The 18,938-nt window shown below is 56.0% G+C and overlaps 2 protein-coding genes across 2 annotated transcripts; both read right to left on the minus strand.

Annotated features, from left to right (window-relative positions):
• Positions 1-3,143: 3,143 nt before the first annotated feature.
• ARHGDIA (Rho GDP dissociation inhibitor alpha) lies at positions 3,144-7,212 on the minus strand. Its single transcript, XM_036910637.2, has 6 exons — positions 7,076-7,212; positions 5,425-5,641; positions 5,220-5,303; positions 4,848-4,924; positions 4,702-4,765; positions 3,144-4,526 (listed from the first exon to the last, which is right to left on the minus strand). The coding sequence occupies exons 2-6, from the start codon at positions 5,612-5,614 to the stop codon at positions 4,327-4,329; spliced, it is 615 nt and encodes a 204-aa protein (XP_036766532.1). The 5' UTR covers positions 5,615-5,641; positions 7,076-7,212; the 3' UTR covers positions 3,144-4,326.
• An 8,011-nt stretch (positions 7,213-15,223) lies between these two features.
• ALYREF (Aly/REF export factor) lies at positions 15,224-18,891 on the minus strand. The gene is made up of 6 exons (XM_036910638.2): positions 18,608-18,891; positions 18,114-18,245; positions 16,550-16,697; positions 15,891-15,954; positions 15,615-15,792; positions 15,224-15,533 (listed from the first exon to the last, which is right to left on the minus strand). Exons 1-6 carry the CDS (start codon positions 18,839-18,841, stop codon positions 15,519-15,521), a joined length of 771 nt encoding a protein of 256 aa, XP_036766533.1. The 5' UTR covers positions 18,842-18,891; the 3' UTR covers positions 15,224-15,518.
• Between the last annotated feature and the right edge of the window lie 47 nt (positions 18,892-18,938).

Here is an 18,938-nt window from a genome sequence, read left to right on the forward strand (position 1 = left end):
CCCAGACTTAAAGTGACAACAGGAGCTAGAACTTCTAGGCATAGAAGGGCTATGAATGTATGTCTTGGTGGGTGCCGGCCCCACCCCAGCAGTGGGGCCCTGACCTGGGTGCTTGCCTGATGAAGGGCAGCTCCTCACAAACGGAGGTACAGCCCCCTCTACTCCTCGGACTGGTAGGGATTGCTTTGTATCTATTGTCCTATCTCCCAGTATTTTTGTGATTGTCATGACCTTGTTTTACAGAGCACAATTTGGGACCTTAAATAAGGAGCATACACATATCCTGTTTAGATTTCAGAGGTGCTCCTGAAGTCAGAGTTTACATGCCTAAATACTGGTACTTGAATTTTTCCAGCCGATGAGGACAGAATGAAGGGATTTGAGATACTGTGATGCATATTAGTTTTTGATGATCTGGAGGCAACTTAGCCTCAAAATACAGTATTTACAAAAAAATGAGAACACTAGGGAGAATGAAGAGATGCAGACTGGACAAGAACCTAAATTGTTGAATCTCACTCTGGTTGAGTGGGCCTCCATGGCCAAAGCAGAAAACATTTGAAACACACCTTGATCCAGGTGATCGTAGGGCTGCTGTTGTGTAGCCCAGGTGGCCAAAGACAAGGCAGTGTTCTATGAAAATCAGGGCCTAACAGGAGCCCTGGACTGGGGGTGGTGGGGTGGGTGGGACATGGTTATTTTGAAGACTTTGCAGTCATGTGCTTTCTCAAGTCACCTTTGCCTGTCTTGCCTTAGCCTCACGCATTGATAATGCAGGAGCTGCCAAGCAGGGTGCTCAGAAAGCTGGAAGGAGGCCTGAGATGCCCATCTCTATGGGTTGGTCAGTAGCCACGTGAGGTGTGAGGTGCCTCCAGCCCCAAGAACACTGGCTGGGGTAGCAGACTGCTCCTGTAGTCCCCAGCCTTGTGAGGAGGTCGTATGTCTCTGTTTGCCTGAAGCCTACTCATCTGCCTTCCCAGAGCAGCTCCAGAGTGATGCGGTGAGGCTGAGCTAGAGTGTGTGGCTATGGGACTGGCATCTGTCTGGATTGGACAGCTGCTTCACGATGTCCTTCAGGAGTCTCATACTTGGAGAAGATGCCCATTAAAGACTGAACTACTGAGTGATCAAATGTTTTGATAAATACTATCTCAAAAGCATTTTTCAGAATAAAACAATTCCTTTTCAACCTGCAAGTGGTGGAGGCATGCAGGGAGCTGACAGCAGGCTCACGGACACCCAGTGTGCTTCGATAGGTTGCAGCCTCCACCCAAGCTCTACAGGGCCCTGGCCCAGGTGCTTGCCTGACGAAGGATACTGAAAATGCAGGAAGTTTTTACCTTGGCCTGCATTTACACTCCTGATTGCGTGTTTGCACTGCTGCATAGCAGAGGGGACAGGAGGCTGTGTGTGGAGAAGGCAGGCCCTGGTTATAGAATGGGACAGTGCTGGGCTTGGAGGAGATACCTGTAAAACTGCAGAACTGGTGACTAGTTGGCCGTATCAAAAGGCCCTGACCTGGCATCCCCTGGCACCCTCCTCAGTGGAAAAAGAGTCCATCTGAGAGCAGATGAGGAGGGGGAAGCTTGGAGATACTGGAGGCCATGGACAGAGAGAGCAGGGCGGAGAGGGCCACAGGTACTGGAGCCCAGCAGCCCAGGAGCCTGTGGGGTGGGACCAGGAGGTCAGGTTAGACTTGGGACCTGAGAGACGTTACACAGCTCCGGCAGGGACCATTGCCTGTGATCCTTCACCAGGGTAGGAGCCAGAACAAAGTCCTGGCTGTTGGCAGTGTGCCTGTACAAGTTGGCACTTGAGGTCTGAGTTCACACAACCAACTAAAGCTAGGAAAGACCAAGAGTGAAAAATGTAGCCCTTTGGCCCCACAAAGCCTCAGAAGGCCCTAGACGTAAACCAAACTGCCAGCGGCTGGGCTGACCCTGGCTTTGAAGTCTCCCTGGATGTTTCAGGAATCAAACCGGTGGGGCAGCACTGGCTGCGGCCGGCCCCAAGCCTACCCTGTACTGGCTGAGGTGGGGGTCGCTACCTGGGAGCCTCATCCCCCTGGGGGTAGACATGTTTCAAGGGCACCCATGTCCAGTTTAGTGGGAAATGCCTTGGGCCTTGGAGCCCAGAGCTGGTCATTCACTGCCTCCCACTGCCCCAGCCTGTCCCACTTGGCATGTGGTCACTGTCCTGGAGGGAAGAGGGTATTTCCTGGTCCACCCTGGCTGTAATACACCCCCGGCAGGGTTCACCGCAGGAACAGGCACAGAACGGCTGAGGTAGGGCTAGGGGAGCTTCTCCAGCTCCATGGGCATGACACACCACCACTCTCCAAGCCTGTGTGGAGCAGACCCGAGCCAGCCCTCTGCGGCTTGGGCTAGCCATCTGCCCTACCCCGACCAGGGGCTGGAGAGGGACATCAGTGCCCTGCACCCCAGAGCATGGTGAAGCCTGGCAGCTCAGCAGGGCTGACGTCAAGGGCACTTGGTGGCCTCAAGGCAGCAAGGGCCACCAGGGTCCTAACCACCCAGCCTTGCTTGTCCCACCTCAGAGTGCTAGGCCCTTCTAGCTCCACGGGGCAGAGGCCTGTTTTTCCCCTCCCACCCTGTCCACAACTTGCCACCTGCGGTGCCCACTTCCCTTCTGCTGTGACCTTGTTCACAACTGGCAGGAGATGCTGTGATGCAGATTAGTTTTTGATGGTTTGGAGGCAGCTTAGCCCCAAAATACAGTATTTACAAAAAATGAAAACACCAGGGGGAACAACCAGGTGCAGACTGGACAAGAACCTAAACTGCAGTTGAATCTCGCTCTGGTTGTGTGGAACCACCTCCACCCAAGCCGCAGCTTTGCTGGATTGTTCCTGGGACTGAGAGCCGTCCTCCCATCCACGCCATCCCGGCATTCTCTCGAGCAGCTCCAAACCCCAGGAACATCCTGAGGCAGAGACTGCCAGCGACCACCCCTGGGCAAGGACCACGTGCTCAGCTGTTCTCGGGAGGCCCCAGAGCCTGCATGAGGGCACCGTGGCGGTGACTGAGAACACCTCAAACTCGTTCTCTAATAGCTGTGGAGGCTCCACTGCAGCAAAGGGCCCCTGCCCCCTTCCCCCACCCAGAGACCAGCAGCAGACACCCTGGCTCTTTGGGGGAGTTTATTTCCCAGTCAGAAGAGGAGAAGCAGGGACAGGCTCCCGTGCAGCCTTGGCTAGGGCCCGCCTGGAGGGGAGGGAGGCACAGGGGTCGGCTCCAGCTGCGTGACTTGGTCCCACGGGTGTCCTGGCTGGGTCTGGGAAGGGCCTGCCGGGGATGGTGGCACCAAGTCTGGGGGCAGAGGCGGCAGGCCACCAGGCCCAGAGGACGGCACATGTGGAGGCAATAAATACTGACAGGCCAGGCACACAACTCTCAGCCCGGGGGGCCCAGGTGGAACAAGTAAGGCTCTCCGCCGGGGCCGAGGGCTCTGGGCGCTGCCCACCGTGGCAGAGAAGGCAGGGGCCTGAGAACACCCGGCTTCTGAGATGAGAGGGGAGGCAACTTGAATTCTGGCGGTTTGGCTTTCCCCCAACCCCTTGGGCCGTCCCACAGCCTCAGCCAGGGTGGAGGTGGGGGGCTGGCCAGGCCCTGGCAGCTGGGGAGCAGCAGAACCCCCACACCTCCCCTGGGCCTCAGGGATCACGGATGGGGAGCAAGGAGACCACATGCTCATGCAGACACGGGGTTAGAGGTTAGCAACAGCCCCCACAGCACACGCTCCACATGTTAAGGCATCATGGTTAGACGGTCACTGAGCGATGGATGGACTGGCAGGGAAAGGTGGAAACAGAAGGTGGCCAGCCCCAATGAAGCCCTACATCATGCACCCCATCACAGCACAGGAGCTGGGGCAACTGCAAAGGCCCAGCAGCACCTGGACGCCCTGAGGCCTCATTCAATGGCTGCCCTGTTCCCTCAGAAAAGGCGGAGGCTCGGGCTGGGTTAGGACAGGTGGGGAACCTGGAGGGCTAGGGAGGAGGACGCAGAGACCTGGCCTGGCCCCTCCCTCCCTCCCAGCACAGGTGAAGCAGCAACAATATAGACCACCGTGGACACAGGGGCCTGCGGGCTGGGGCGAGGGTGTTGCGGAGGGACAGGGCAGGTCACAGGAGCTCTGGCTGGGCCGGACAGGGGGCAAACCAGGTGGGAATGAGGGCAGCATGGGCAAGGGCCCTGTCAGCACTTTGACGTGGGGTCAGGAGGAGGGTGGGCCTTGGTAAGGGTGGGGAGTGTCCGTCCGTCCGTTGGTCTGTCTGTCGGCCCTGCCCGCCTCCCAGGTCAGGGCTCAGTCCTTCCACTCCTTCTTGATGGTGAGGTTCCACTCCCAGGACAGGTGGTCGGTCTTGTCGTCATCTGTGAAGCGGGACTTGATGTTGTAGCTGCCTCGAGCCAGCATGCCCTTGGGTGCCTCTTCCATGGGGGTCAGGAACTCGTACTCATCCGCCCGAGGCCCGTAGCTCCCAACCATGTAGTCGGTTTTGTCAACTGCGGTGCAGGAACACATCTGTCACCGGCACTGCTTGCCTCCACTTGGGAAGCACCAGCACTGGAGCCCACCCTCCCTCCCTCCTGATTCAGGAGACCCTGGGGTGACCTGTACTCTGCCCCTTCCCACAGGGCCAGCCACCTGTCCAGGGCTTGGGGGCCTCCCCTTACTCACTCTTCACGCCTTTCCTGTACGTGTGCTGGATGTATTTCATGCCCGACACGATCTCTCGGTTTACCTGCCCAGAGGGACCCAAGCAGGACTCAGCCAGGCCTCCCAGCCCCTGCCGCCCACAGAGTCCCCTGCAGCCTCAGCCTTACCCTGAAAGAGATCTTTATCCGGTACTCCACACCCTCCTTCAGCACAAAGGACTGCTTCTTGAAGCTCTCCAAGTCACCTGTGCTCGGGGGCAAACACCACCCCAGGAGGCTCAGCCAAGGGAGGCTGGTCACCTTGCAAATTCCATCTGCAACTGCTGGCTGCCCTCAGGCTCACCTCACCCCTGGCCACACAGCCCCTGGTGCCACTGACCCAGGTCCCAGGTACTCCACAGGCCAGGACCTTCCAAGATCCCCTCTGCTGCACTTCTTGTGTGTCCCACAAGAGGGCACTAGTGCCCCAAGAAACTATTTCAGAGGCAGTGAGGTGGTGCTGGGCAGCTGCAGCCAGGGACCTCAAGAGGGACCACTCACCTGTCAGATCCAGCTCAAGGGGACCCGGGGCCGTGCTACACACTAGGGTCAGGCGGGTCACAATGACGTTGGGGACGTTGGGATCTGCAGAGTGACAGCAAGTCAGAGGTCGGCCTGCTCCAGCTCCCCCTCTCAGCTCATGACTTGCCGGGGTGGGGGAAGCAAAGGGCAGAAAGCGTCCCTCTGGCTGCTGCCCCCCACTCACCGGCGGACACGGCCACGCGGCCCAGGAGGGCCTCCTTGTACTTGCGTAGACTCTCGTCATCTCTGTCCAGCTCCTGGATCTCCTGGATGCTCTTCTGGGCTGGGGGCTTGTAGTTGACCGAATGCTCATCCTCCTCGTTCTCAGCTGCGATCTGTGCCAGCTGCTCGGCTGTGGGCTCCTGTTCAGCCATGCTCACCTCTAGCTGGGTTTGGGACACCTGTGGGTGGAGTTTGCACACCTGTGGCAGGCTGCAGAGACCCTCCATGTCTCCCCCTCCTTAAGTAGGCCTCAAAGCAGCATGGGTGGGCTGCATGGGAAGGCCCTCCGCAGGTAGCCGGGCCCCGAATTTGTTGGGTGCAGAGAGAGGCATACCTCTGGGGCAGGACAATGTCTGCATGCAGCCAGAGCTCTGCAAGGTACGAGACACAGGCTCCTGGGGCCCAGAGGGGCCACAAACTGCCTGCTCACCACAGGGTACCCTAAATGACCCCACCCAAAGGTCGACATCCAGGGCTAAATGGAACCGTTCCGTTCTGCGGCCTGCTCCTCAAGAACGAGACACTGCTTCCCCTGCTCACAAGGAAGCCATGACCGCAGCTCCAACAGGCAGGGCCCGGACAGGCACCTCTCAAGTCCCACTGCTCTACCTAAGCTGCCCAGTCCTTCTCCAGAGGTCCTTGCAGCTAGTCTCCCTGTCCAGGAAACGATCATTCCGCCCTGTCCTAGCTGTGAAGCAAGGCTCACTCTACAAACGCAGGACTCTCCCGGGGCTCAGAGGATAGAGCCGGCCTGAATCCCACAGGTCACGGGGCACCCTAAAAATCTGTCCAGGTTCTGATTGAGGGTCTGTGAACTACAATTAGGGAACTCCAGCCGCTTGGGAGTCTCAGGTCCTTCTCTTTGGCCCCTGGCTCAGAAGAGCCTACGCAAGGAGCAGTGCACAAGGCGGCCGCTGGGCTTTCTTTAGCCAAGGATCCCCATCGCATCCCCTAGAACCCTCTGGGGTACTTGAAACTCACTCAGATCCGCCGCGGCGGTGCGGGCGGTGGGCCAAGCCCAGCCCAGCCCACCCCAGGCCGCAGGTTGCCTGGGAAAGACAGCCGGCCGCCGGGCCGCCGAGTACCGCTCGCACAAAGGGCGGCTGGGAACCCCGCGCCCGGCGCCACAGCGGGGTGGGGCCGCCCGCTCGCCCAGGCCTCCCCGCCGCTTCCTCTGGAATTCCTCTAGAAGGCTCACGCCCTGGCGCCACTCAAGTGCAGCCGCAGGCTACGGGATCCTCGACGGGCGATCGCCGCGGCCGCGCTTCCTTCCGCAGGGCCCGCAATCTGGGCCGGGCGCGGCGCGCGGGGCGGGGCGCAGGCTCGAGGACGGGCCAGGGGCACGGTGACCGGGGCTGCCCCGGTCTTTCCCGAGGAGGGGGCGTCAGGCCTGGGAGGTCGGCAGGGAAGGGGCCTCCGCGGGGTGAGGGAGGCTGCCCCCCAAAGAGGCCTGCACGGCCCTGCGTCCCCAGCTCGCACAGACCTCGGCCCGAGCAGATAGCGGGCCGCGCAAAACCCAGCAGAAGCAAATCTCGGCCCGCGCCCACCCGCGGCGCGAGGGCGGCACGAACAAAAGCGTAGCGCACGCCTCGCCCGCTACCGCCGAGGCTCACCAGAGGGTCGACCGCGCCGCTCTCGTGCTCCCTCCCGCACGAAATGACGAACGTCGCTGCCCCGCCCGCGCGCGCCCGTCCCGCCACTTCCGGGATCACGGGACTTCCGCTCGCGCCGGCGGACTGGCTCAGGGCGCATGCGCGCGGGGGATGCTGGGCGTGCGCAGCCACCATCTTGCGGGGCGGCTCGCGGGAGCCCGTCGCTTATGGGCTGTGCGCAGAGCCGGGAGGCTCGCGAAGTCCTGGTGGGCTGGCTGCTTCTGCCCTGTGATGCTGGCATTTGCCGGTCCCGGGCGTCCCCACGGGTCAGCCCGCAAACAGGGCATGGGGCAGTGTCACGCTCTCGAGTGCGCCCCACGTGTGCCACGACTCTAATGTAAGGAGCTGCGGAGCGCAGGGGCATCGCTCTCCGCGGCCGGGTCCGCAGGGCTAGCCCGCGAGGCGGACAGCCGCGCTCCTGGAAGTCGCCGCTGTTGGTTGCCTGGCGCTCCAGTTCCCCCGGGCTGCCGCGTGGCCCCGGCGCGCGTTGGTCGGTTCGGGGTAGGCGCGCTTCCTCCCGGAGGGGCTACCCCGAGCACGTCCGTCTTCACGGTTTTGGAAGCTGCTGGCGCCTTAGTGCTGGCGCAGCTCAGGCCTTGCCGGCACCGAGCCAGGATGTCCCGAGCACCCACGCGGTGCCCGACCCCTACGCACTCGTTCTCTTCGTGGGGCAGGCCCTGAAGGATCCTGGGCGGTGCCTTCCAGCTGCACCCCGCGGCACCGGTAGACTCTCAATAAGGAGATCTGGACGCGAGCCTCCTTAATGACTGTTCAGCTCGGCGAGGGCAGGCAGCGCGACCCGAGGCCGGGGGGTCACACACAGCTGCATCGGGTATGGGGGGTATTTTCAGCTATAGAACGTAATGCAAATTACTGATGTTAGTATCTTCTGAAAATTTCTCAATTCTTGAGGAGTATTTGCGAATTTTTTGTAACCAAGAGTCACACTGTCAGCTTTGTGGGCAGAGAGTTTAGTTGTCCCAAAGCAGATCATTCTGTGGGTATTCGGTATGTTGCCTCAGACCCCTGCCGTGGTAAACTCGGAATGCCAAAGCGGACCGTCCTGATGAACTGTTGAATTGCTGCTGGTTGAGGAAGTGTCTGCTTTCACATAACCCAAGTGCTTTTAAAAACAGAACCAAAAAGCTCTGTTACAGTAAATTTCAAGCATCCATTTTGTTAGTAATCCGGTGCTCTGTAAAAGTGTACCTTGGAATTTAGCTTAAGGTAGTCAACATTTTATTATTTCCCAGTTTCTGAGGATCAGGGAACAGTTTAGCAGGTCTCATGAGGTTTCAGCCCAAGTCCTGGGCTGTGGCCTCTCTGATTTGCTGGAATTCCAAGCTCAAGCACATGATGTAGGCAGAAGGCTCAGTGCCTTTCAGGCTATTGGCTGGGGGGTAACTCCCTGCCACCTACAGCTCCAGGCCTCTCCATAGGGCTGCTCACAACAGGGCAACTGGCTTCTCCCAAGTGAAGCCTTGAAAAGGCAGATGGACAGAGAACGGAAGCAAGGGAAGCAGCAGGCACTCCAGACAGCCGCAGCATCTCGTAGGATCTCAGGAGTATCTTCACCTCTGCCTGTTCTCCCGGCCTGGGACAGTGCAAGAGGAAGCTTGAGTATGGGAGACCAGGCTGCTGGGGCCGTTTGCAGGCAGCCTACTACACGTGCCAAAGCAGAAGGAATTAGGAACCTAGCACTCACCTCCCACCTTCCATGCTCATGGTCGTCACCAGTGCCCTTGCCTCCTCCCACACATGCGGCCAATTAGAAGCAAACCTCAGATGTCATTTCCACTGCAAATATTTCAGCATATTCCTTTTTATTTCTAAATATTTATTTCTAAGGAACAGGATCCTTTTTGGGGGGTCAAGTGATAGCCACAGTACCATTATCCCACGTGTCAGGTATCCGGTGCTGTGTAACAAACCACTCCAAAGGGCAGGGGCTTGGCACAGCGGGCTGCGGTCCTACTCGTGCAGTTGCAGTCAGATGGGGCCAGGGGAAGCCATGCTGGAGCCACACAGAGGCTGGTCTCTGAGATGGTCGTTGTACAGGGCTGAGCTGGGTCTGCTGACCTCGAGACCTTGCACATGACTCCTGTGGGATTTTGGCAACTGAATTCCAAGAGCTAATGTTCCAGGAGTCCTGTTCGTGATGTTTTATGTGACCCACTCAGAAGTGCCAGAATCAAACTTATGTGGCCCCCACTGGTCAAACCCATAGCCCAGGCCAGACCAGGTTCAAGGGCAGAGTTAGACCCCACCTGTCAATAGAAAGAGAAACGGAATGTGTGGCCCTCTTTAGTCTAGCCACGATGACCCACGTTCCTCCCGTACAAAGCACACTACCTCCCAGGACCCTCAAAAGTCTCATCCCACTGTGGCTTCAGCTCAGGGTGCAGGTGAGAGAGGCTGGGGAATGGCTTTTCTTAATCTGAAAATTGGGGCTAAAGACCCAGCAGACCTGTCCCAAGGTGCCGACCATCCTGTTTCACTTCCTGACCTAGAGAAAATCTGTGAGCATAATAAAATGGTGCTTGTTTTTACACCAAGTTTTGGAGTAATTCTTAGAAAGCAGTGGGTAGGTAACAAATACCAACCAAGGGAAGTAACAAGGGTCCTAAATATCACTAAAGAGCCAACCAGTATTCTCCTTGATTGCATTGTGAATTCTTTGTTTTTGTTCAAATCAGAATCAGTTTTCATCCATCACAGTGAGCTGCATGTTAGTGGCTTAATTAGTAGGATCATTCTGCTCTGTGGTGTCCTGTTGAAGGACCAGGGTTCACTTCTGCTACAGTCTCCCACAGCAAAACCATATGACCCAGCAATTCCACTTTGGGGAATTTACCCAAAATAAATGAAAACACCAATTCAAAAAGATACATGCAACCCTCTATTTATTGCAGCATTATTTACAAGAGCCAAGATATGGGAGCAACCTAAGTGTCCATCCATAAATGAATGGATAAAGATGTGGTACATATGCACAGTGGAATATTACTCAGCTATAAAAAAGAAAATATTAACATTTGTGACATCAATGGACTCAGAGAGTATTATGCTAAATGAAATGTCAGAAAAAGACATACCATATGATTTCATGTATAACAAGCAAAAATAAAACAAAAATCCCAGAAATAGTCTCATAAACCCATAGAACAAACTGGTGGTTGCCTGAGGGGAGGGGTATCAAAGGATGAGGAAAATAGGTCAAGGAGATCAAGAGGTAAAACCTTCTAGTTATAAAATACAGAAGTCATGGAGATAAAAAGTATAGTATAGGGAACACAAATACTGTAATGACTGGTCACAGACAGTGACTGCACCTAATCATGGTGAGCACTTCGTGACATATATAATGAAACCCTATGTTGTCCACCTAAAACTAGTATGTCAACTATACTTAAGATTTTTTTTAATTGAAAAGGATACAGGGTTATAATACAACTTAATATTGCCAACTAATAAAATTACCAGTATGATAGGAGAGGGTACTAAAAAAAAAATATGGGAGGATTTGGGGTAAAGTGGTATCATGCTGCAAGATATTCTCAAATCAGTTCAAGATACAAATCAAATCAGGAAAAGCAGGTGGTGTACTAACCTCTGGTGGTCTGGGGAGGGGCAGACAGGAATTCGCTGTGCTGCTCTCTGAATCTGAAATATCAAACTTGCAAAGTAACACTTAAGAATATTCAGTTAGAGAGCGAGGCTGACGTTAACAGGTGATAAGGCAAGATGCTCTATCAATTTCAGGAAGATCTTAGAATTTTTAAGGGAGTATTCCTATAAAATTTTAAAAATACAAGGCAATATGAAGAGCAGAGATGTGAGTCTTACCTCTGCAAAACTGTAGCACAGGCACTCATCAACTGTAGCACATACATTCAACAAAGTAGCCTTTGGTGGCACTGTTTTGTTGGCTGGGATGAATGCCAGTGGACATGGGACATTAATATCCAGTTAGGCCATGAGTGTTGAGAAGCAAAGTCCTCCAAACTGTCCAGGGAGGTCTTATCCATGGTAATTCTTACTCAGTCCAGACATTAAAAAATATATAAATATATTTATATACAAATATATATATAAAGCTAAGGAAAAGTACAAAGCAAAACCACAATGAGCTGTCATTTCACACCCTTTGGATGGCTAGAATACAAGAGACAGACAAATGTTGGTGGGAATGTGGAGACAGTGGAACCTCGGGCATGGCTGGTGGGGATATAATAAGATGGAGCAGCTGCTTGAAGACACCTTGGCAGTTCCTCAAAGGTTAGAGTTGCCCTACAACCCTGTGATTCTACTCCAAGGGAATTGAAAACATACGCTTGCACAAAAACATGTTTGTACATCAGTGCTCATAGTATCATTGTTCTAATAGCCTGAAAGTGGAAACAACCCACATACCCATCAACTGATGAGCAGAAAAATGAAACATGATGTATATAGTACACGGCAAGAAAAAGGACTCAAGTATTGATTCATGCTGAAGTGTCTGAGCTTTGAAAACATGTTAAATGAAAGAAGCCAGACACAAAAGGCTGTGTATCATACAATTCCATTTATATGAACTGTCCAGAATGGGTGAACCCACAGAGACAGCCAGCCAGCTAGGACTGCCAGGCACTAGGGGATGAGGAATGAGTGACAGTAGATATCTTCTTGGGTGATGAGAATATTCTGGAACTTGAATGTGGTGGAGATATGATCCACTGAATACTGTAAAATCACTGTACACTTTAAATGAGTAAACTTTATGGTATATCAGTTACATCTCAATAAAGCCTTCATTTAAAAAAACAGCAGTATACAAGGGTTCCATCTAGAGAGTGCTGGGAAGGCAATTTATTTTGCATGCTTCTCCTTTTGTGCTGATTGAATATTATTTTTTCAATTCAAAACTAGTTTTCTTAAAAGAGCACTTCACATTCCATACACTATTAAAGCAAAACACAAAACCCACTCCATTGCCTCTGCCTTTTTGGCCATTGTCTATGGATGTCATCCACATTGAGTTACAAATGCTGGGCCCCGGCAGCCCCTCCCCATACACAGCCTCTCCCCATGCCAGGCTGTACCTGTTGGCCCCTGGCCCCACGGGGCTCCTTCCTTCAAGGCCCCGCACAGTGGCCCTAGTGAGGCTCCATGTCATTCGTGCCTCCACCCCATCCAGTGCTTTCCCAGTGTCCTCACCTCAGGGCCTTTGCACTTGCTCTTTTCTCTGCCAGTAAAACCTCCCTGATACCCCCATGGCTCACACCTCCACCTCCCACTTCCTACAACTCGTCACCTCCTGTCTCCCCCTCCCACCTTGTATTCACTTCCCCTGCCACACCCCTGAAAGGGACTTCTCCCAGGGCAGGGATTTCTGGGTTTTGCTCACTGGTCTTTTGTCTGGCATGCAGCAGGCATTCACGTATTTGTTCAATGGGTAAACAAACTTAATTTTCTTCATACTCTAAATTGAAAAGATCACTTCACTAGGTTCTTATAAGGATAAATGGGATCTGTACAGAACACCCAGCAGTACAGGAGTCACAGGCTCTGAGCAAGTATTTGTGGAATATTCCTGCAGCCGGTGCCAGAGAAGTGCTGCCTACGTCCCCAGTTCACTTATTTCTATTGTGGTCATGATACTGTATCGCAATTCTTGTTTCCTGTATTATACTAGCAACTCACTGAGGACAAGAACAAAACTGTACTCGTTCATGTGATACCACTGCTGAGCACAGACACACGCCTGCTACATGTCAAAGGCTGTCTGAGCAGCACAGCAGTCGCTCGGTGGATCTGGAACCTCCACTCCCGCATACAACCCAAGGGAGAGAGGATTGTCCCTTCTTACCCAAGATTGCTCAGTGACCAAGGGGACCTTTGCTCAACCAGTCGAAAGCCAAGGACATGCTCGGGAGCTGGCCGGCTCCCGCGCACAGGCTCCCTGCGACTGCAGCTCAGAGGCCCTCCAGCGTGGCAGGTGGGCCAGAGCACCAAACCACCTGCCTGCTGCTGGCTCCACTCAGCCCCTCTGAACACTGAGCAGCTGACGGTGGAGTGAGTCATGTGCCTACTTCTGGCCATCACGGAGCTTCTGTTCAGACCGCTGGCGGGCAGAGGGGGGAGCATGCAGCCCCATCCGCCAGCCACGCAGACGCTGGCCAGCTGCAGTTCAGCGTCGGAGCAGAAGGGCAAGAACACGCTGACCACCCAGTGTGACTTCATCCTCTTCCTCCCCCCACTGGTATTTGGGGGACAAGGAGCTCCACCTGAGGTCAGCAGGTGCCAGGGCAACATGGCACAGGGATGGGGGACCTCTGCTAGCTCAGCAGCCCCTTCCTCCCTCTCAGAAGTGTCCCAGGGTGGACAAGAAGTTACAGGGTCCTCCAGTCCTTCAAGTAAAGTGAGGATTCTCTCAGGTAAGGGCACTGAGGCTGAAAGTAGCCTGGGCCCGGGGTCCTGCTCCCTGGCCTCCCCACCAGCTCACCCGGTCTCGGGCTTTACTCGGTCGTCTGCCTCCCCCTCTGCAGGCTCCCAGCTCCTGCAGCACGTGACCACCTTCAGCCTCTCCTGGGCCACACCACCCACCCACAACTGCCAAACCATGTCAGCTCAAAGCTCTGGTTGTGAGCCCCTCTCTCCTCGCCTGTCTCAAAACTGGCGTCTGCCCACCTCCGAGACCCAACAGCATGGCCCTGCCCCTCCACAGGGGCTTTCTTTACAGGAGGGCATCCTCCCAGCCAGCCCGTCTGCTCACCACGCTCCCTGCAAGCACTGAGCAGCCACTCAACGCTCTCATCCAGGCCATCACTGCCAGCACCAACGGTCTCCGGCCTGAGCCCACCTGCCATGCCATCCATGCCCTCTTCAGCTGCTGGCCAGCAGGGAGCAAGACGACCCACCCTCTCCCAGCAGCTCTCTGGGAGCAATCGCCTTGCCCGCACATGCTGCTCAGTCTGAGGCCACCTCCTCGGGGACCCCACCTCTCTGCCATCTACTCTCAAGGCTGCTGCAGCTGAGGTCGGGTGTCCCCCCACTGGGCTGGGCTCCTTGGAGGCAGACAGGAGTCATCCTGCGCACCTCCCCATTCAGTGCCTGTCATGGCATGCATCAGGTGGCAGGCAGTCCCCAGCTGGCAGTTAAAGGCCACCCCTTAGTCACACCCACCTCCCAAACAGCCACATCCCATTCATGGATAGGCAATTACGAACTGCTTGAGCTGCACAGAGGCCTCCTGGAGAAGTGAAATGAGGTGCAGAGCCATGGGCCGTCACCCTTCTCCAGTCCCTGCTGTGGGGCTCAGGGGCAACCTGAGGCTCCTACCCTGCCCCTCCCTAGCCCTCCCCACAGTCCCTGTTCTCCAAAGGCTGTTATCTTCTAACTGCCCTGCTTACTCCAGAATGGACCACAGAAAAGGGCCCCGAGCTCTTGCTGGGTTTTAGGCAGAACTGGTAGCTCACAAGCACCACCCTCCGAGGAATTTTGTGGAAGACCCAGAAAAGGCCTCAGATGGGTTTCCTGGCCACACCTCCCCCGGGGACCTCTGCCCTCCCAAACTGCACCTCAGGGTGCTGGTGTAGAGACAGTGACATCACAGGCCTCCTGTTCTGCCCCAGCTTCGGCCACTCCCCCATTCTCTACAGGTCAAACTAGATTGTCACCACTTCCACCAAGCACACCATTGAGAAAAGAGAACAACCTTCCCCCTCACTTTTCTGGACATGAAACACCAGAGAAATGCATTGGATCACATTGCAAAGTCGAAACTACTAGACCCAGGTCTCAGAACGAGAGAACCAGAAGCAAAGGAACAGGCCAGCCCACGCTACCCCCACACCCCAGTGCAGGCCAGGATGGGTGACTGCAGGCACAGGGACTGCTGCTCTGCCCCTGCCTCCTGTGCCCACCAGGGCGAGTCAGGGAGTCAAGATTGGCAAGACAGGATAGGAGAGTGGCAGCCGCTGCTGGAGCCCCGACTTCAACCTGCACCCGGGCTGGCAGGGCCACTCCCCACAGCCCTGCTCAGGTCCGCGTCCCTCCCTCCCACCTGGACAACACTGATGTGCCGGCCCAGCTGAAGGACTCCAAGAGCGGCACAGAGCAAGCAGGTCCAGTTCTACACACGTTTCTACTTTATTATGGCAAAGGTGAAAACGCCACCTTCTCCACAACAGCAACCAGTAAAATTTATCCCAAAAATAACTCGGTACAAAACAGGTCTGTTTCAGAATTTAAAAAAAAAAAAAAAAAAAAAAAACCTTTACATGAGTTTTTAAATCCTATTTTAAAACATACAAGAAACAAATCCATCATTGGCCACGCAGCCCGAGTCCGCCACCCCCTCCCGCCAGGGAGCACGGCCCAAAGTCCGCGGCTTGTCCCATGCACGGATTTGCTGGTCTGCTTAGCTGGTGTCCATCTGAAACAGAAAGAGGCTCTCATTCACGGGGGCCTGCTTCCCCAATCCTGGCCGCCCTGCCGGGGCTCATCTGCCACTTACTCTGGCATTATAGGCGTCCAGCTGGGCGTCCAGCTCCTCTGCGGAAAGCTGCTGCTTTGAACTCCTGCTGGCGCCTCTGCCTCTGCCCCGGCTGCCCCCACGTGTGCCTCGCCGGGTGCCACCACCACCACCAAAACCTCCAGATCCACGGTTTCTAGTCATCCCGCCTCTGTTCACACTAGCGATGGAAAAGAAACTCACTCACATGCGTGCACAGCCTCCAGGATGAGTGACCACAACGAGAGGCCGGCTGGTCCCGGAGGCCCCAGAACTCACCTCTGTGCAGGTCTCCGCTGTGTGTCGATCTGTGACGTGACGAGCTGGATGTTCATGGGGCGGCCTGTGGCAAAGGACAAAGAGGACATGCTCCAATTAGGCGGCACTGAGCCCTGGTAGGTGGCACCAACCCTGGTCTCCATGCAAGCACCAGAAAGGGGCTCCGTGCGTCTCAAACGCTCCTGGCAAGAGACGCAGCCTGGAGATGCTGGTGGGAGAACATGACAGTGACAGTGGCAACCCCACCGCAACCTCCTCACTCCTTCTCAATCCAGTTTAGTTGGGCATCTAGCCAGGTGTCCAGGGTGCGCACAGGTGGAAGGTGCGGGTGACCTGCCAGGAGAAGAACCGGTACCTTTGTCTTTACGACTACAGCCCCGCACTCAGAGGTACTATGGCGGCTCTAAGAAGGCTTCACAGAAGTGAATCTTCCGGAAGGAGCTGAAGGAGGGGAGGGATGTAGCTCGCTGGATGGGGATTCACAAGAGGTTGGTCCAGATGTGTGGGGCAGCATATGAGAAGTGGGATGGGAGAGAGACGAAGGGGCAAACGCAGTGCCCTCAGCCAGAGGTGAGCCCTGCTCCTGAGTGGGCGGGGCCAGCCCCAGACTCCACGAGCGAGACACGGTCCCTCCTCCGTCCTGGCCCCCGCAAGCGCACCGTCCAAGGGGACGCCGTTGTACTGCTTCATGGCTTTCAGGGCATCTGCCTTCCGCTCAAAGTGCACGTCAGCTGTTCCTAAACTGCGGCCAGAGCGATCGTAATGCACAGCTGCCTTCTTCAGGGTCCCAAATTCAGCAAAGAGTTCCTGGGAGTCAGAAAGAGCAGGGGTTAGCAAAGCGTTTTCCTTCTAGTGTTCCAGGAGCTGCTTTGGGAGTATTCCCCTGGGAGGCAGACAAGAGCACAGGGGCAGGGCAGTGGTAGTGTGTCCTAGGGAAGGGACGGGGTAGGCAGGATGGCAACTTCCAGGAGCAGCTGGGCCTGAGGGCTCCTGCCAACTTGGGGACCTGACATCTATACCAAGATGCAGGTAAAGGATCGCAAAGCCCAACAATGAAGGGCACAAGATTAAGTCACTATTCTTCAACAAAGGAAAATTAACAACACACCCAAGGACTGTACCAAGAAACAGCAAGGGCCAAGATCACAGAGTGAGGGATGCTATCTGACGTGTGGACAAGCTCAAAGGGCCCCTAGATGCTGGAGCCCTGACCCAGCCCCTCCCCCAGGGCAGATTCTGGCTCACCTTTCCCTCTCCTCCTACTCAAGCCTGCCGCAAAGTCTGAAGTCAAGCGCTGCCATGGAAACCGCTCTGACCTCAGGCAGGCTGGGAGTTGGAGAGGGAACCCAGAGTGTGGGGCTACTCCGGCCGCAGGCACACAGCGGGAAGTGGAGTTCACCAAAAGCGGTTTCCAGTGGATGCCAGAAACCACCTTAAAAAAAGTGTTGAGACACTGTGAGTGCTCACCAGCCTTCCTCTGTCCTCCCACGGTAAAGTCAAATGACTGGGCTCTGGGAAATGGAACCCAGGAAGGCCCAACACCCTGACCCAGCCATCTCGGGGACTGATCCCCAAGATGTCTAAATGCCTTTGGAATTCAACAACAAAACAAAGAAAAAAAGAAAAAAAAGAAAGAAAGAAAAAGAAAAAAGGAAGCTTCAACCAAGATGGGTTTGACGATCGTGCCAGGAAGAAGACCGCAGGGAATAACGGGGCACAAGTTCCATATAAGACACAGGGCTCAAGGCAAACAGAGCCGCAAAGATGCCTGGGACCGTCCTGCTTCTGTACTTTGTCTATATATAGAGGGAGATCTTTTTTCTCCTAACAAATCATTAAAGAGAGCACAAAATAAAGCAAGCAAGCAGACTAGCTCTATCGGTAACAAACCACTCACAATGGACCAATCCTTTCCAGTTAGAAACTGGAAGTTCTGGCAGAGGATTTTCACTCATGGAACATGTTAGCAACGAAGAGCGGCTGTTTCTAGACTAAGCTGGGGGCCTGTTTTCCAGCACAAATTGATCTACTTGTCGGACTTTTGACTCTAGCCTGGCCTCCGCTTTACATTCGGGCGGCCCCTTACAGGGACAGCGGTGAGCCCTTGGGTGGCTGGGAGGGCGCACTGTCCTACGGCGGGGGTGGCGGGGACTCAGGGCCACAACCCAAACAGGATCCCCTCCGTGCGGGGAGAACTGCTCAACAGGCGCTCTCTGCCTTTACCTGAATATCAGCGTCGGACACTCCAAAATCCAGATTCGACACGAGCAGCTTCCCACCCGTCTCCACGCCGGCGCCGCCCCCAAAGCCGCTGTCGAAAAGGTCATGCTGCCACTTGTCAGGAAGTTGCTTCGGCTGGAGAAGGAAAACGACGAACACAAACAAGACCCGTGAGTCTCACCCCGGGCTCTCCCCAGCTCTCCCCGCCCGGGGCAAAGGGCCCACCGGGCCGCAGCCTTCCCCCTCCCGCCCACGCCGCGCGGGACGCGGCCGGCCCGCAACTTCTCGGCTCCCTCCAGCTAACTCCCCGCCGCCGGACTCCCGCCGCCACGAGGCCCAGCGCCCAGGCGAGACAAAGGCCAGAGGGTCTCCGCCTCCAGGGCCCGGCCGGCGCGCGACCTCCTGCCCGCCCCGGCACCCGCGCCCACCGGCCTGGCCCGTCACCCTCCCCCGCGTGCCGCGCGCTTCGTCGCCGCTGCCGGCGCCGCCGCACTCACCCTGCTGTAGGGCGCCGGCCGGTTCCTGCCGCCGCCGCCCGCCGCGCCGCGGGCGATGGACGGCCGGTTCCGGATCGGACCGCCGCCTCGATTCACTCTTGCGGCGGCCTGCGCCCCGCCTCGGCCGCCCTGAGAGCCGACCCGGCCGCGGCCCCGGCCCCCGCCGCGACCGCCTCGCTGGCTCCGGTTCAGCTTAATGATGTCGTCCAGGGACATGTCCATTTTGTCGGCCATGGCGGGCGCGGAATCAGCCTCAGCTCGAGCGCGCGCGTCAGCACGCCCTAGCGTCACTTCCGGTGCCGCGCAGGGTCTTCCGGTGCCGCGCTCTCGG

This window comes from Manis pentadactyla, chromosome 4, assembly GCF_030020395.1.
Source record: "Manis pentadactyla isolate mManPen7 chromosome 4, mManPen7.hap1, whole genome shotgun sequence".
NCBI lineage: Eukaryota > Metazoa > Chordata > Mammalia > Pholidota > Manidae > Manis > Manis pentadactyla.

What these genes read in the sequence shown, in the direction of transcription:
- ALYREF (XM_036910638.2), bottom strand. Translation starts at nt 18,841, where the DNA reads ATGGCCGACAAAATGGACATGTCCCTGGACGACATCATTAAGCTGAAC. An exon ending in GGCCGGCGCCCTACAGCAGG is followed by an intron (nt 18,246 to 18,607) that starts GTGAGTGCGGCG and finishes TTCCTTCTCCAG; the next exon opens with CCGAAGCAACTTCCTGACAA. An exon ending in TGTCCGACGCTGATATTCAG is followed by an intron (nt 16,698 to 18,113) that starts GTAAAGGCAGAG and finishes TCTGACTCCCAG; the next exon opens with GAACTCTTTGCTGAATTTGG.
- ARHGDIA (XM_036910637.2), bottom strand. Translation starts at nt 5,614, where the DNA reads ATGGCTGAACAGGAGCCCACAGCCGAGCAGCTGGCACAGATCGCAGCT. An exon ending in CCTTGAGCTGGATCTGACAG is followed by an intron (nt 4,925 to 5,219) that starts GTGAGTGGTCCC and finishes CCCCGAGCACAG; the next exon opens with GTGACTTGGAGAGCTTCAAG. An exon ending in GGATAAAGATCTCTTTCAGG is followed by an intron (nt 4,766 to 4,847) that starts GTAAGGCTGAGG and finishes CCCTCTGGGCAG; the next exon opens with GTAAACCGAGAGATCGTGTC.